General features: G+C 43.5%; 1 protein-coding gene across 1 annotated transcript in view; it reads right to left on the reverse strand.

The window, feature by feature from the left end:
* Nucleotides 1–18,345, reverse strand: part of LOC311020314 (leucine-rich repeat and fibronectin type III domain-containing protein 1-like protein) — a 33,270-nt gene that overhangs the window by 7,661 nt on the left and 7,264 nt on the right. The window contains exons 4-6 of the mRNA XM_084020290.1: nt 15,967–16,207; nt 11,813–12,025; nt 10,962–11,272 (exon numbers count right to left, since the gene is read on the reverse strand). Of these exons, the coding sequence (XP_083876416.1) occupies nt 10,962–11,272; nt 11,813–12,025; nt 15,967–16,207 (765 nt within the window). The remainder of the gene's footprint in view (nt 1–10,961; nt 11,273–11,812; nt 12,026–15,966; nt 16,208–18,345) is intronic.

Raw genomic sequence — 18,345 nt, forward strand, 5'->3', positions numbered from 1 at the left:
ACCCACCACTCAGGATACGATTCATATCCACCACTCCATGTCCACGATCTATATGTAGAGACGGCCGTAAGCTTCCATTATTTAATGTCCATGGTCCTGATCTGAGAGGAGTATAGTTTAACCTCGCTCTGCAACGCAAGCATACTATATATATATATTTTATTTAGAGGAAAGGTCACAGGTTTGATTCCTGCATTGGCTGCACATACGTCCTTTTAAACTGTCATCAAAATGCCGACCATTTATTTTCCATTAGCAGCTTTTAGATTCTATTCATCTGCGTATGGTCTTGAAATCGACTAGCAGACTGTTGAGAATGACGGTGTAATCCATCACAGTGAACAACACTTTCTTTTTGTTTTTACCTGAAGAACTAGAAAATGCCTTGAATGAAAGAAGAATGAAAATTGGTTGAATGGGAATCAGTAAACAAGATATTCTTAATGCAGAAATGTTGAAATCACTTCTTCTTTGCACTAAATTACGTCCAGGTTTCAATAAAATGTTGGGATTGTATTGATTCAATCAAGAAATGGCAGCCCCGTCTCCAAAAATGACGTTCCTAATCCATGAAAAAAACATACTTTTCTTGCAGACAGGGTTGGAAATCATGGCACACAGATGAACATCTTAAATATTACGTGGCATCCAAAAAGCAAAACATGCAGACGTCCTGAAAATGTCCAGTGATTTTCCAATACCAGAACCATAGAGGCATGATGGGAACATGCAAAGAATGGTGCCCAAATACAAAACCCAGGGGGCGAGAGCCGGCCAACAAGCCGAGTGTGTAATTGACAGCAGTGAGTCAGAGCTATACAATTAGTAGTAAACCTGAGGGAAGCACGGGCAGGCTGTAAGCCATCTGAACACACTGAGCCGATAATCCAATCACCCAACACCATGAACCGGTTTAATGACCGAATATGCTTTTACGGAACATGAAACTTGATTCCGGTCAGTTATTGTGAAATCAATCAGAACAACAGCACAGAACATATCTTTTATTCAAGTTTTGTCCTGTTCCTGAAAAGGTGACTTTATGGAGATTCTACAGGACAGTAAAGGTATTAAACTTGGATGAGTCGCTTCACGCCATAGACACAAGGTCAGGGTGAGAGTTTCCCAGCATATCCTCAGTCTCATCGCCTCTCATCCTCTGAATATGAAGAAGGGAGGAAGGAGAGTGAGGAAAAACAAACAAGACAAGATAAATGGAAAGGAGATGGCGAGTAGGAGGGGGAGGCAGATGACGAGGAGGACTAGTACAAGAAGAATGAGCAAGCGTTCAGATGAAGAGACGATAAAAACACATGCAACCTGTCCAGGCTCACGTTCAATACAAGAGCTTATTCTCAACAATATCTGTTTGGTATGAAAGCAAGAGCAGCTAAAGGAAGAGAAAACGAATGTCAGACGAGATAATAAGCAGCAACAACTCTCCTTCAAGACCGATGTTTAAACGGACGTGCAGGATGAGGGAAATAGTTGCATAAAAATGTATGAAAAATGTGGCCTTCTAAGCACATAAATAAATTTGGTCTATGTTGGTTGTAATGTACTGAGCTTTTGGCATCTCTGCTGCTAAGAATCTTTTAATCAGCACAGTACGAGGTGAACTGATTGCTTTCGGTGCTCACTGCATCGAAAAATCAACCACATCCTCAGTCCACAGCGGTGACCGTCATCTGTTTTCCCTCCTACGGCTTTCTACTGAAGCAAAAGTCGAAACCTTGCTATTGAATTGTTTTAATAGTCTGAGGAGCATGAATAAACATGTAATTAAATAAGAGGTGGAAGCAGAAGCTTTGCATTCAAATAGCTCAAAATCTCAGCCTATTGAAGAAATATGTGCACGGCAAGATACGGTCTAATTTGATTTGGTTGTAATGTGGGTGAACTCATCTTTTAAGCCTTGCAGGTCACGTGGTGACAGTCTTAGTAAAGACTCGACGGGGCCCTGTTAGGAAAAACTGGATTGTCGAAAATAACTTTAATGCATGTCTTGCAAACCATATTTTCCTGCACAGCAAAGATGAAGACTTGAATGAGAGAGTATAGCTCAAAGTTTACAGATTTGATTTCAGCTCAACTTTAAATGTCTAGGACTTGAATAGGACTTGCTTGAAATTTGAATGGAAATGGAAACAGAGCGAGAGAGGGAGAGTGACGGTACATAAAATGCAGTGAAAGTGAGTCGGGCAGATAAAAAAATCGACAGCTGGCAGACATGGACACACTGAGTGGGAATGAATGGATGACTTGAAGAGAGACGCTTATTCGACTCGTCATTATAAGACTGAAGTCTGCAGATGTAGATCAAATGTGACCTTTTGTACATTGTACATGCTAACTCACAGGATACAAGTCATAATCCATCTTTCTGGTGAAAAGGACAAATAAAATGCCTACCGTGAGCATAAAACATGCTTGTTAACAACTTCTCTCTAGTCGTAGAGTAACGCAAGGCAAAAATCTGCTTCATGTTTGGGTGCAACGGCATGAGAGAGTTCTCTTTGTGGGGAGCCGGGCAAATCCTGGGACACGCTCACTCTGAATCCTTAGTGTGCCCTGGAAAGCGTTGCAGTTCCGGTGGCCCTCAGTGAGCTCTTGCTGGTCCTTGAAAATCTGGGGGAGACGTGTAAACCTCGCACCCGGACGTATCAATATCTGCAGCAAGACTTCAAGGTGAACGGCTGATAAGGGAAGTTCAAGTTCAGCTGCTCCAAGGACTACCCCAAACCATCCGATCGGTAGTAGCGATGGGAGGTGTGCACAAAGGCCAGGGACTTAATCAATGTGAGCTTACGACCCATGCTCACTGGGAATGCCTATCTCTCTGGGAGTGCAGAACTTTAATTTAATGAGCATTTCCTTGGTGCATGCTACAGTTTCATCAGTAAGTTTCATCAAAACTACGTCACACGTTTGTTTTACTAATTCCACTAACAAAAAAACAGGACTTCCTTGATAATGTGCTACCGCAGTGTCTCTATTGAGTGTTAATTCTCATCTCACGGACCTTTTTCTCTTACTTGTCCATGATTTTTATGTTCATTTAAATATATTTACTTGTTTTTATACATATATATTCAAAAATGTAAATAATTTTCTCTTTCTCTTCTTGGTTTGCACTAAATATTAAATAATAAACATTAAATGTAACATAAGCATTACAGTAGTCTCACCGTACAGCTGTGCCAGTGGGAATCGTTTATAGAGGTATAGCTGGCATAAACTAAAAGTTTCAAGCTAAAATACAATGTTTATCTATCAAATCAAGTTTGGAATAGCATAAACTGTTGACTGACAGCAATTCTTAGAGCCACTAAAAATAGTTCCTAATGTCTTTTGCTGACACAAAAAAAGCATGTGTATTATGTTTTATTTAGCACAAGTGTAAGATGTGACCTTCAGCAGTGACACTGAGAGTTCTGAGTCTGAGCGAGAGAGAAAACCTTCTGATTTGATCGCAGCCTAAAAGCCTGGCTGTCATCTTCTGTACTGGAGGTTTGCTAACTGGAGACCCGGTGGGACAAAGAGAGAAGAGAGGGAGGGAAAAAGATGAGGAAGGGCTGGAGGGATGAGGTGTATACACACAGAGATGATATGATGGAGCAATGGAAGAGAAAGGGAAGGCAGGTGACTTTCTACAAGGTCTGTGCACCAATGGAAAAAATGGAGGATGAGGGAAAAAAGAGAGGTGTAGAAAAAGAGGAAAGCTGATGCCTCATCATCGCAGCAGAATATGATCAGCTGTCATTTTCTGGACCCTTGCTCCCCTTTCCCTCCCTCCCTCCTCCCTGACTTTTCATCCACCCATCTGTGCATAAGCTGAGTCAAAGAAGCCTCTTCTCTTATTCACAGCACCGCATCAAGCCGCCCCTCCTCCATCACTGCCTCCCTTCCTTTTTCTACTCTTCCATTCTGCCTCTCTTTCTTCTTTAATCTCTCCTTCGAGAGCCAAGCGGGATGGTAATTAGAAAGCACACACATGCACATGTACACACACACACACACACACACACACACACACACACACACACTCACACCGTGCTTTATAAAGCCTTGCATGCAGACACATATTCCTGGTCCGGACAGAAGAAGAAAGAGGAGCAGAAGAGAATATTAAAGGAAGGGGAATCAATAGATTCATTTCCGGGTGCTGACAGAGGTTGATCTCTCCATGCACCCATAATCCTTAGTGTGTGTGTGCGAGTGTGTGAGAGAAAAGGAAAGTAAGAGAGAGAGAGAGAGAGAGAGAGAGAGAGAGAGAGAGAGAGAGAGAGAGAGAGAGAGAGAGAGAGAGAGAGAGAGAGAGAGGGTGAAGGGTAAAGCTAGTGAGGTTATTTTTGCCTTGGGGCAGGACTGAGAAGACAGAAGGCATATTGTAAAAATACAACTTCCTCTGCTCCTCCCCTCCCTGCTGCTGCCTCCTCTACAGCTACAGAGCAATGAGGAAATGTCGATCTGTTATCTTGACTCTGCGGTCCACGACTTTTCTGCCAGCGCAGCACGTTTGACTGAAATCCTGAGAGTGCAAGGAAACTGAGATGAAAAGAAAATGAGGAGGAGGTGGTGGGATGGAAACACACATTCTGACTATAACTGTGTCTTTCTCGCCATCGTTCTCCCATACTCCTTTGCCTTAAACGTGTTTCTGGCTCCTTCTTGCTCCCCCTCACCGACCGCGAAATGCACATTTTTCTGGAAGATGATTGGTCGTCTTCAGCCCCCTGCTGTAGTGGAGCCCACACTGCCACTAACTGCACTCTGAACAAAATTACATTTTCAGTCAGAAGTCAGAAGATCAGTTCCTGCGAACATTTACAGTTACGGTCTTGTGCGGTTAGTTTTAGTTGACAGAAGGATTCTGCCTTTGGCCAGATTGTGGTTTGTAAAGTAAACAAACTGCGCTTGTCTTTCCCTCACCTGAACCAGCTGCTCTAACAGCCACACAAAATAACATAGATCATGCTTATATAGGAAAACTATTGAAATACCATGTAAGTGAATGTTTGGAAGATTTGTTCAGTATGAACATTTTGCACAAGAGCTGGAAAGCTAAATTATGTTTCATTAATTGCGTTTGTTCACTTATTATTTTACTAAAAGCTCGTCAACATTGTAATACAGCAGCCTCGTTCTCACCCTCCCTCCCCCGAGCCTTGCCTCGGCTCGTCCAGATGCTCTCCACAAAGTTTTTATGTTCTTACGGCTATTGAAGAGTGATGCAAAATGCTGTATGATTATGAATCACCCGGAGAACCTCATATGGAGAGGACAGAAAAGAGTACTGGCAGCTGTTGAGAAGTGACGCTGCGGGAGAACAAGAAACATTATGCCAAAGAGTAAAATGTTGAAGTGGTGATTCTGCATACTGGTGAGTACCCGCCTCCGAACACTAACCGACTTCAATCTGAAGAGATTTTATCAGAGACATCCTTTCCTTCTCTCCTCATAAAGAGTCTATTGTCCATGTTGAACCAATGGCCTTGATTGTCCGAGAAGAAGTACTACAATTTCAGTACTTATATGAGTACTTAATAATATAACAATAACTTTGAAAACATTAAACTTTGTGTTTTCCTGATACAAACAATCAACTGTTTAACCTGCTGTCAGTTACACAGTTAAAATAAATATTAAAGATACAAAAGCTCAGAGGAGCAGCTTGTCACTGAAAGGAGAATAGTGCTGGTCCACCTTAAAGGTCTGCTCAGAGTTTCTTTATTTTTTTTTATCCTGGAGCCAGTTGCTAATGTTGGGGCTAACTGCTACATTCACAGCTGTTACGCCATCACACACTCTGGTCTCTCTGTCACGCTAACATTACGTCGTTTATTGATAGTTCCATCTTTGTTTTTGTGTTAATGAGTTAAAATAATGAATGCATTAACTCAATAAATTAATTGCGCTAATGCGTACATTTTGTGTACATATATATATATATATATATATATATATATATATATATATTAGTGGTTGGCATAGATACATTTTTTTTATCTAGATTAATCTCACTGTAATATTGGAATTGATCTAGATTAAAATGGCTCATTTGAATTCTGCCGAAGGCATTCATAATATGTGTGTGCGACCTAATTAATGACTAACTAACTAATTCCGCATTGCACAAGGTGCAAACAACCTCAGTCTTGTCGACGTTTCCATTGGGAAGCTTCTTAAAAATACATTTTCCCTGAAGCAAACCTTCATAGCTGCATCCATGTCAGCACGTCACGTTTGATGTGGTAATTTCACAGTAGGCATACACAGGTTCCAAGTCTGACTCGTTCTCGTCCCCTACAGTGCAATTCGGCCAGGTATACATCCGCGCACATCCCGATAAGAGTCTCGCGTTAACGCAGCACGTTTACGCCGATAACGGCCCACAACTAATATATATATATATATATATATAGGAGTGGAGACATCTATTTCATGTGTAATGCATAATTTGTCATGGCATTATTATCCAGCAGCAGTAGCCAGCAAGGAACAACCAGCGGCTTCAGACTGGCTGGGGAAATGCATGAGTAAAAGAGAGGGTTCCTCCCGCCACCCCCCTTCAACAACTTCCATGATGAACCCCAGAGATGCTGCAGCCCAATGGCCGACTGCAGCTGCTCAGTTTGCACACTTAATGCAGTCCAGCAGCACTGGACGCCTCCCAAAGGTGAATGTGAAGCAGGCCGGGGTATAACCCAGGCAAGCTCCACTTTCCCTGGATAAAGGTTAGTAAAAGGCTGCGATGGTTCGGGTGAGCTATTTGTTGGGAGAGCTGACTGCATTCACACTTTTAGAATGGTGTGTGTGTGTTTGTGCGTGCGTGTGTGTGTGTGTGTGTGTGTGTGTGTGTGTGTGTGTGGGGTCTTCAAACAAGAACTGGTGAGATTTGAGTCAAGAAAATAGAACAGCAGCACGTAAGTGGATTTGCAGAAGAGATTATACTCAGAGCAGGTTTTTTTTTTTATCTCTTTGTCGTCCACATGAAAAAAGTGAACAAAATGTCTGTGGGTACCTGTCGACTTGTCATAAATGTGGACACACTCAGTGCAACGCTGCACGGAGACTGCAGAGGAGGTGCAGAGAGCTCCTCATTTCAAAGGCTCTGCTGCAGACATACACTTTGATGTATACTACTGTAAAAACCACACATGACGTGCAGACAACATTTTGACACATACTATGCACCTTATGTCGTTATGTTTATGATGCCAAGAGATTCTCGTACAGGTAGGAGGATATCTAGTCGAGTGTGACAAAATATCATCAAGACTACTCAACATGACGTGACTATGCACACAGGCACGGCCGAAACAAGAGCAGAAAACTTGTTTCAGGAATCAAAATAAGTAAGCAGACAATTCACAGAGACATTAAAGACGCCTGGCATGAAGAGGTAGGTGGTACTGAGTAAAAAATGTGACAGTAATAACAACGATGGATGGTAGGTGTTTCATGTATGTGACGATGAACAGCTCTGACTGTAGAGGATCAGGACCAGACTGCAGAGGCGGGGCAGGGAGGCCAGAGTGGGCGTCGTGGGCCGCCTCTATTACCGCGTGCCGTGGAGAGGCCAATAACTCTGCCGGAGAGCTGCACTTGTGTTACAAAATGTTTTGCTCTTAGAGTCAAAAGTATAAGTACAGTTACTGTGAGCTAAAACGGGAGCTTTCTCCTGAGTCATGGATTATAAGGGCGGTCAGAAAAACCACAGCACAAAGAGCCGACTGTTCATAACGGAAGAGAATGTCTGGTGGTTTCTGTACGATGGACTCGAGACCTTCATCGGATATCTTAATTCAGAAACTGTGTTTTTTTAAAGTGTGAGTTTTTTGGATCATGCACACAGTTGCTATATTGTTGAAATACACTCCTAAGGTAATAATTAACACGACATTCGTTTCAGCGATATTGCTTGGTGCTTTAGTTTTTTCACTCTCTTATCGAGATAACTGATGAGCAGTCAAGTCTAAATCTGCTGAAGGCTCCGCTGGAGCGACTGTGGGGTGTAAACGCCGAGCTCAAGGGTGCAACGCCAGCTGCTTTAAAAGAAGGAGGGAGCGATTCCTTTTCCCTGGTTTTCCCAGCCGACCAGAGAATCACACTGTTGACATTTGAAAAACAAGAAAGCTTCATGTCGGTGCCTTCAGGCAGCCACGGCGGAGCGACTGTAAAAAGAAGAGAGCGGCCCAGCAGTACCTGTTGGAAAGACTGTACAAACCCAGAAATACACAATGAACTAAAGGACTGCAGGGCTCCCTTCCTGCTTGCATCATATTGGCAGAGAACTAATCTGCTCTCATCGCTCCATCTTTAATTCCTAAATATAAATCAGAAATCTGGGTCACACAACATAAATAGATATGAAGGATAAATTAGGTATTTCATTATGACGTTACTGTGCAGTTCATTAACAAGTGAAGCCATACGAGTAAACATGAACAAATTCAACTTCTCTTCTTTCAACTTCTCCGCCGCTGTGTTTTTTTCCCCCAGCATTCCCTGCAGCACCGACCACCGCAGCTCAACATGCTACCCCCGCAACCCCCGCTCAATGAATTAGATGAGTGGCATTTTCAACGCCTTAAACCAGTGGTTCACGCCCCCCCCCCCCCCCCCTCTCTCTATTAAATCCCCCCCCCCCCCCCCCCGTTACTGCATAGGTTTGAAAACCACTGCCTTAAACAGAAACATGTTTGTCTATAATTTTTAGCTGTCAAAAAAACGCACATGACTGACTCAACAAACAGGGCATTAAACATGACGCGGATGAAGACAAATAATGGAAATAACCATTAGTTCACCCTTACGGCTCAATCTGAAATGATCCATTTGGACGCGCTGCACTTGACCATGTCTTCTCTCCAGTCGAGGCTAGAAAATGGTCACTTGAGCTCCTTTGGTTTTTGGTTTAAATGAGAATTGAGTCGTCAACACATTTCAAACTGTCATCTGTCAGCCCTCCAAATTCTTTGTCATAACACTCAATTATGCATCCTGAATGACGTTGCTAGGTTACTGAGTTGGCTGAAGTGGCTGATGGGACCATCCAGTGACCACTCAGTATCATGGGCTGATAGAGGGTCCACACTCAGCCACTTGGCAGCTGGAGCCTGAAACATGCTCTGAAATCCACATCTGGTGATTAGGATGTGCAAATCAGTGGCTGGCTGGAGGATTCGGGGTTTGGAGACGGTCCAAAAGATCCCTTCAGGGAAGTTCCACGGCTCATTTACACTCTCCTCAAAAATGTGATACTTAACAAACACACACAGACACACAGACACACAGACACACGCACACGCACACACACACACACACACACACACACACACACACACAGAGACACGACACACACACACACACACACACATACACACACACACACAGAGACACGACACACACACACACACATACACACACAGAGACACACACACACACACACACACACACACACACACACACACACAGACACACACACACACACACACAGACACACACACTATGGCGTCAGAATCGTTTCATATTACTTGCGCAACTATCAACTGAACGCGTCACACCCGCGTGCTTTGACGCCTGTGCAGCACACAGCGCCTGACGTGTAATGTAGTTTCCTCATTGACTTATAATGGTCACGCGTTCACGCGCACGTTCACGCGTGATGGCTGCTGCACGCCTGTGATCACATTACGCGGAGTAACTACGCGTAACATTCATGCGTTTTTTAGCGAACGCACGCATTAACGCTCGCATGAAGATAATTGAACATTTTTGTCAGGCGCTCACATGTACGCGGAGATCGACGTGCGCAGACTCTGTCACGCGTTATGGCGTCAGAATCGTTTCATATTACTTGCGCAACTATCAACTGAACGCGTCACACCCGCGTGCTTTGACGCCTGTGCAGCACACAGCGCCTGACGTGTAATGTAGTTTTCTCACTGACTTATAATGGTCACGCGTTCACGCGCACGTTCACGCGTGATGGCTGCTGCACGCCTGTGATCACATTACGCGGAGTAACTACGCGTAACATTCATGCGTTTTTTAGCGAACGCACGCATTAACGCTCGCATGAAGATAATTGAACATTTTTGTCAGGCGCTCACATGTACGCGGAAACGACGTGCGCAGACTCTGTCACGCGTAACAAGAAGCGGCGTACATATGAAGCAGCGTGCGCACGTCTGTCTGTCACTGTTTGAAAAATGTTGTTACGCGTTCACACGCACGTGCGGTCGCCGATTCTGATGCTGCGCGGCCGGAATTGATCTGCTGTGCGCAACTACTCCGCGTAACATGAGCGTGTAATGTAGTTGCCTCCCCTGGTTGACTGAAATGAACAGGCCAACTACATTACACGTTCAAGTTATGCGGAGTAGTTGCGCACAGCAGATCAATTCCGGCCGCGCAGCATCAGAATCTGCGACCGCACGTGCGTGTGAACGCGTAACAACATTTGTCAAACAGTGAGAGACAGACGTGCGCACGCTGCTTCATATGTACGCAGCTTCTTGTTACGCGTGACATACAACCTGCGCACGACAACGCACGCACGCACGCACGCATAACAAATAACCATGCGTTCACACACACGCTGCTGCGCATCTTTCTAAGTGTTTTGACATCGATTTACCTTCATACACACAGACACACAGACACACACACACAGACACGACACACACACAACATCTTTTACTTCCCATCCTATAGTCTACTGCAGGTTCATTTCTTTTTCTCCACCCGTCAGATCCCTGAACCCTGATGAGGGTCCCGACTTTACAATCCAGACTCGCGAGCTCAAGACAGACTTTTGTTATTTTGTTAACACAATTGCATTTGGAGTAATTCTCTGATTTATTAAGGAGAGAACCTGTGTGCAGACAAGCTTCTTTTGTCAAAGGACAGAAATCAAATCTATCTAACCCAAGGCAGCCACCCCCATCTCTTACCTGTATATGAGGATATCGTCTGTGGAACTGTTGTACTGGATCTGGTACATGCGGACTCCTGGTATGTGGTTTTGCGGGGGCCATCTGATGGTAGCAGAACCCGACGTGAGTTCCGACACACTGACCCTCTGCTGGTCAGACCGCGACTGCCCGCCGCTGACATTGGACTTGATGGATGTGGGGATGTCGGAAGGCCCCGGATCGGGGTCCAGTTTCGGGTCAAAATGTGGAGAGGGGTTGACGACTAACTCGACAGGAGCGGTGGCCTCCCCAGCTGCATTGGATGCTATACACGTGAACTTTCCAGAATCCTACAAACCATCGGAAAAGAGTACCATGAAGAAACTCTTTAGCTTTTATTTGCTTCTAACACGGCATCATTGTGGGAGTTAAACAACCATTTGAACAAATTTCACATGGACAGAGTGTAAAACAAAGATTTCTGGTGGCAAGCTAACAGCTAATATGCTAGTTTTCCTGCTAAATACAGGCAGTAATCTGCAGTTCCATAATGTACTTCAATCTGGAATCAATATGTAAAACAAAATGTCTACTATTAATCATATCAGTTTCCAATATTGTAAATTAAAAACTGGCAAAAATGATAATAATTCAATATTAACGTATTAAGATGAAAACAGTTCATAATAACAAAATGTTACATTTTAACAATGTACTTCTAATCCTGCAAAAAAGCACTTCTGTCAACATAGCCAATGCTTCGTAAATGTATTGACACAAATATCATCAAGAGCTGCAGAATAAATTGGTTTGGGTATTTTAAACTATATGGTGAAACAGCAATGCATAGAAAGTAGACCAACTCCATGAAAATGAAACCATGTCTCTACCTTGACTGAGGCCTTGAGGATGTCCAGTGAGCCGTTCTCGTAGCAGACGGTTCTGGACGTGTTGCCGATCAGCTTCCCATCAGGACTGACCCAGTGTGTGGAGGGCTCCGGGTCTCCGACGGACTTGCAGCGCAGGCTGACCTCCTGACCCTCCATCACAAACATCTTGGAGGTGTGGCGAGTTATCATCGGCGGCTCGCAAACAAACTCCTCCTGTTACGGGACATCAGACACCAGAGTTCACTCCAAAACTCTTGTCTACACAGCTGCAGTAAAAGTGAAGTGCTACCAAGGGGAGACATGCTGATTTTCAAACACTTCCTGGGATTTAAACTGATTTTGATTGACCAAAAAATCAATTATCCAAGAGAGCATCAATTCAAAAGGAGAGGATCTTTTCTGTGCATAGAGACTTTGGTTGATTTCCAGTGGTTTGTTCTTATAACAACAGAAGGAGTTCAATTGCATGTGAAGATTAAGTGAGTTTCTCAGTCCTCGCAAAATTTAAAACCCACCCACTGGTACCTAAGCCAGAAATAAAGCCAGCCAAAACCCTGGTGGAGTATTATTGCTGGGCCATAGAGGGGCTGCCAAGGCTTACTGGGGCTTACTCATCATTCCTAGCACTCAGTGCCTCTTCAAACCCCTGCTTCTTGGGTTGTTACCAGTAGAGAAGATTGCTGACCTGATGACCGCTGGGCTCCAGCTTCAAACGCAGCACCAGTGCCTTTCAGTCTTGTATTACAGTCTAACCCTCAATTGCTCCTGTGAAGTTCAGGGTAAAGAGCTGTGATTGACTGGGCTGCTCCCTGATGCGATAAGTGCGTGGAAGTGTGAAAGTAAGAGTATGCGAAGAACTGTATGAAGTATTCATATGGTGTAAATATCAGGTGGGGAGGGGGTCAACTTTTCCTGAGAATTGAACCTCTTGGATTGTCGAGCAGATGAGAACCAAGCAGCTTTCATGGCTTTCTAAGCGGCTGATGGCGGACTGCTGATGGATGCAGTGGAGGCCCACTTGTCCTTGCAGCTGGAAAGAGGCTATTAACTCTGTGAGTATTAATATGGCCGGACACTTTGGTGACATGGAGGTCTCTGGATCGACCTCTTTACAAGGCTAATCCTCTTATAGTGATCCTACAACACCTCTCTGAGGGAGGCCCATGACTATTACTGGAGGTGAGGCAAAGGTCTGTACATCATCCTCTCTGAGATGATACCAATTAATCCCATCTTTATCTCACGGTGCACCTCCACTTATCAAAGAGCCCAGAGGGTTCGACTCCTGAAGATCTCCAGGTGAGGTAAAACCCTCTATATCATCCCCTTTAACATCTTGAACTGCACCATTTTTTTCTGTTATCTCTCCGAGTATCAGGATAGCTCTGCTAGCGTATAGAATTAGCTGCTGAAGAACAGCAGGTGAAGAACTGATCTCCCAGCAGCTCCTCGACCTTTAGTCTCACCAGCTTACTGCATTATGCAGCAGCAACACACCCCCGAGCTGCTGTGTGATGGCTGTCGGCGTTGAGAATATGTCAGTAATGGAAGATCAACAGATTAACTTTATTATAATGATACTCCTGCGGCTTTTCTTCAGGTAGCAGTAGCTGCGTTTTATTCTAATGTGATTCACGAAAGGGCTTCACAATTAAACAAATATTAATTGTGATCACAATTTTGGCTCCTGGCAATTAAGTGAACACAACGAAGTACATAGCATCACTTTGAATATCGTGTTTACCAGAGATGTGCTCATACATTTCTTGGGAATAAGCTAATTAGTATGAAAAAAGCATTACAAAAACAAAAGATCGACCGAAGAAATCTTTGACGACTAAAACCAAAATTGAGGAAGAGGGGGCAGCACTAGCGGCGCCAGGATTTTGATTGTGGGTGGGCCACAAGAAAAGTGGATGGGCCAATTAAAATAAGCCAAAAAAAAAAAAAAAAAAAACGGGGTTCCCCTTCATCTCTGTTTCAGCACTGAGGACAGCGACTCAGTAGCCTACCTGTGTGGCTCTTGTGTCGCTGTCCTCAGCTCAGTGCTGAAGCGGACAAAGACCTTGGCAGTAAGCCTGACTTCATTTATCTCTTTTGAACGTTCATACAACAAGACTGAAACGGAATTATATCTTTGGAGGGTCTATTTAATAGCTACCGTCTGTGTCTATCTCATGGATCATGGTCTGTCTGTTCTGTCTGATTTCTCATCTCAAAGCTTGCGCGCCAAAGTCATTCATTTTATTGGATCACTTGCTGGTGACGATGCAGCCTGTGGGCGGGCTTAGTAGTCCACACGGGGTAGAAGCCGCTGATTGGCTGAGAAGCTTTCACTCAAAGCTTTCCTCAGGCTGCTTATTGGATGAACAGCTAGAAAGAAAATCACTCACTAATCAGTAGGCATGAGTCAAAATGGGCGGGCCCAGGCCTAAAATGGGTGGGCCCAGGCCCACCAGGCCCAATAGTAGCGCCGCGCCTGGGGGGCAGCCTCTCTGCAAATCTTAAATCAAGCGCTCCCTAAACTAACAGCAGCCACCAGGAGGCCATCCAGATGTTTTGCCTTCACTTTTGGAGGGCTGTGTTGCCACTGCAGATGGATTTCCAGCCCCCTTTATCCTTTATTCCATTATCTGACCCAAAACTGCACAAATTAAATTTTACGTTTCCAACCAGACTTTGATATCACACGTGTTGCTTGAACGTGACGCAGGTTTTACAGCTGAGCACGGAAATATATGGTCGCCCATAATGTTGGAATAATTTGCAAAAGTCTTGTCTTTTACAATGCCAAACACATGTTATGCATGAATACGTTTTCACCTGGGAAATTGTGACACATAATGTAATCATTGCACCTGGTCAAAAGTGATTGCTGATGCATTTAAATTGGGAATAAACAGAGGATTTTGTGTAGGACTAGTAATATGTTGATCGACCAATCACGTCACGTCTCACACTAGTGAAACACTTGGCCTGTTAGACTTAAATGAACTACCAACTTACATAATTTATTTTTCTAAACCCAGTTTTTTTTTTATGTACTTTCTAGGTTGCCTTCGTAACACGTCTCAAGAGACGTCTGAAAATAACTTTAGTCACATTTGCAGTACTGTTAATGTGCACTGTCTTTATTAAATACACCAATAAATAAATAAAGCCATGCTCATAAAGACTAGATCTGGGTTAATTTGACTCTAAACCAGATCCTGGGGATCTGCTGTGAGATAAACCAGAGCCTCTCATGTCTCCTCTCTGTCGTCTCATTCCACAAGGGATAAAAACATAATGCAGCATCGTGATTCTCACGCATTTGCATATCAAACTCCATGACTCCACACTTTCAGTGAAAGGTTGGCTCCTGTGTGCCACCAACCATCTGCGCTGCTCAACTGTCCTTGACAAAGACAGTGATGCTGCTTCCCCTGGTTGCCTGAAAGTTCAGACACCAACAAACATATTTGGCTGCAGGCTTTTTAGTGGGTTATAACACACAGAATGCAATTTCTATGACCAATACTTTTAAATCATGCATTTGTAAGATGACAGAATTAGCCAGCTAATGATGACTTGGGGCTCCTGTAATCAAGAAATACCATATTTGTGTTATTATTCTCACAATAGAAAACAAGATCAACCTTAGGGCACTTTAGATGACCACTGTTTGCATTTTCAGCATTATTTGTCAAAGCAGGTACACCTCACTGTGTGCTGTGTGCACATAAGAGATAATATAACACAGAACCTTATTAATACCAATATATCCATCCATCCATCCATTGTCTACCGCTTATCCTGTATTCAGGGTCGTGGGGGGGCTGGAGTCGATCCCAGCTATCATTGGGCGAAGGCAGGGTATATATATATATATATATATATATTATCCTTCATTTTTGCCTTATTATTTATATTCATCTTATTTAACATTCTAATCTATTTTTCATAAATTCAATCTGAATGTGAATCTATCGAAGTTTAAATGCCATTTTAAGAGTTTTACGCATATGATATGTTGGGATACTATCTTGAATCACAATTATGTTGGCCAGGATAATTGGCCCATGCTGACTCCCAAAAGAGTACTGAAGTGGTGCAAGTGTGATAATGCACTTGGAGGTGTTGCCCTCAGCATTACTGCAGGAACTGGAACAAACCTCTCTAATGGTCCAGAAGTATTTCCCAGCCAGTTCTCTAGGTGAAGCACAGGTCTCCAGGTCGTCCTCTCTGGTCAGTCTGCGAAGCCACACCAGCTCACAGTTACAGTGCAGAGGGTTCCCACCGAAACTCAACACCAGCGCCGTGAGAGGAGAACCCTTTGTCTTAGCATAGACCGGGATCCGCAGGAACAGCGGGTCCGGAGGAATCTTCTTCAGCTTGTTGGACGTCATGTCCAGTCTGGTGATGGAGACAGAGACACACAAGAACATTTCTTTTCGACATGTATGGAGGGTATGGAAGGGAAACGGCTGACTTGTTGAAATAATCAAAACACTTGTTTTAAAGTTTTCTTGACAGCATGTTTGGTTCAGAAGAAAAAGGAGACTATCAAATCCACTTATTGAATCTATTTTAAATGTATTTAATAGGCTTGACTCTCAATCATTTAAACAAAATAAAGTATGACAAACCAAGGATGGAACGAAAATGGCAAGTAGATTACATTGATGGTAACCCAATACTAGTAGCTCGAATATTTTAAAGATATTTGATGGACTTTGGGCTATTCTATCAATTAAACTGAACTTTGAAGTTACGATACAACCGGCATTTATGCTAGCTAACTTTCCATGAATGTTGCTTTTATCTTTTATCTCCAAACGTGTGGCAACGCTTTGCTAAGGTCCTTAGGGTGATGGCTGTTGATCGATATTGTTGATTAATTTTATATGGGCCTAATTGTCATCTTATGTGTGTTTATTGATCGGGTGGTTTGGCTAAGCTAGCGGTAGCTGTAACGATCAACAGCCATCACCCTAAGGACCTAAGCAAAGCGTTGCCACACATTTGGATAGATTAATTAGAAAGATAAAAGCGACATTCATGGGGAGTTAGCTAGCATAAATGCCGGTCTTTAGCATCGTAATAAACTAGCAAATTTGCCACTTTAAACTAGCAAATTTGCGACTATTTTTCTCAAAATTTGACCACCTCTCTCGGCTCCGTCCCCCCCAATAGTGGCCCTAATACGCCATCGTAAGTTTATGTTGTTTCTGTCAGGACAGAAAAAAAAGGGTGTAGGCACGAACAATATTACAATCAAAACACATCAGTTTGAAAGTCGTGCTGGGCAACACAAAAAAAGGGAGACATCCTCTCCAAGTACACGAATCACTAGATTTCAGTTTTCTGACTCACTACTACCCTGAGACTGTATTGGCTGATCAGAGCTGGATAAAGCCGATAAATACTGTGACTACTGCAGAGTCATTTGTCCTGGAAATGATGGCCGATTGTGACCTTCAGTGAAGACTAAAACCTAATGTTAGTGGGTGTTATTAGGTTTTTCTGTCCAGTAGGAAAGACGGTTGGAGCTAAACAAGTCATAAACATCCACTGAAGGCGTATGGATCTAAAACTGTTTCCATTTTTTTTTTTAATGAAAAGGTCTGAAAACCTCATGTTAAGAATTTCCATCTATTCCTGGCTGCAACCGAGGTTCCAGTGGGGAAGTTCAGTCATGTAAAGATCAATTCAGGTATTTATTTGCTTTTCAGAGATCAGAGTGTCCCAGTCTCCCAGCGACATCACCAATTCAACATGCTGAATCCACCAACAATGGCAGACTAGTGTCAACGGGGCCAGACACATGGGAAATCCTAAAGCCACAGACACTCAGACATCCCGACATTGGCCTAGGGTGTGTCAGGGCATTGGAAGATATCTTGCCCCCTAGTGGCCAATTCAACCAATTACAGTTTTTTTTGTCGATGGCTAAACGACAGGGGTCTCTCTCACTCTTTCTCTCTTTCTCTCCCTCTCTCTCTCTCTCTCTCAACATGCAATTCCAGCAGCTGAATCAAAGACTTCTGAGAATTCTGATGATGTAAGAAACTTCTAAGTGCATTAGAGGGAGATGGGGCAGGAGTGACATTGGGCTCACACTAAAGAGAGAGAGTCACTCACACACCATAACATCACACTAATGTGCTCCAACAGTGGACAAACATTCCAGGGTAATTTTTTGTTATTTCAGCCACTCTGTCTCTCTGGGTATTGAACGGTAATTTGCTGACTCAACCATTAGACCTGATGACCGGTAATAATGTAGGTGATTCAAACATTCACTGTCGTCAGCAACAAACTAAATCTATTTTACCCTTAAGTCTCCTCAGAAATATTAGGTAACAGTGATGACTTAACAAGAAGTTAATAGCTGTTGGGAGCAGCGAGCATGCTGCACTTCACTAAACTCAATAATGGTATTTCATGGGCAGCAGCCTTGTGGTGGGTATTTATTTGTGTGTGTGTGTGTGGGTGAAACATGCACCTGTGCACATGGACAGTGTTTCACCAGCTGGTCCATAAGTTCTGTG

Source organism: Eutrigla gurnardus, assembly GCF_963514095.1.
Source record: "Eutrigla gurnardus genome assembly, chromosome: 10".
NCBI lineage: Eukaryota > Metazoa > Chordata > Actinopteri > Perciformes > Triglidae > Eutrigla > Eutrigla gurnardus.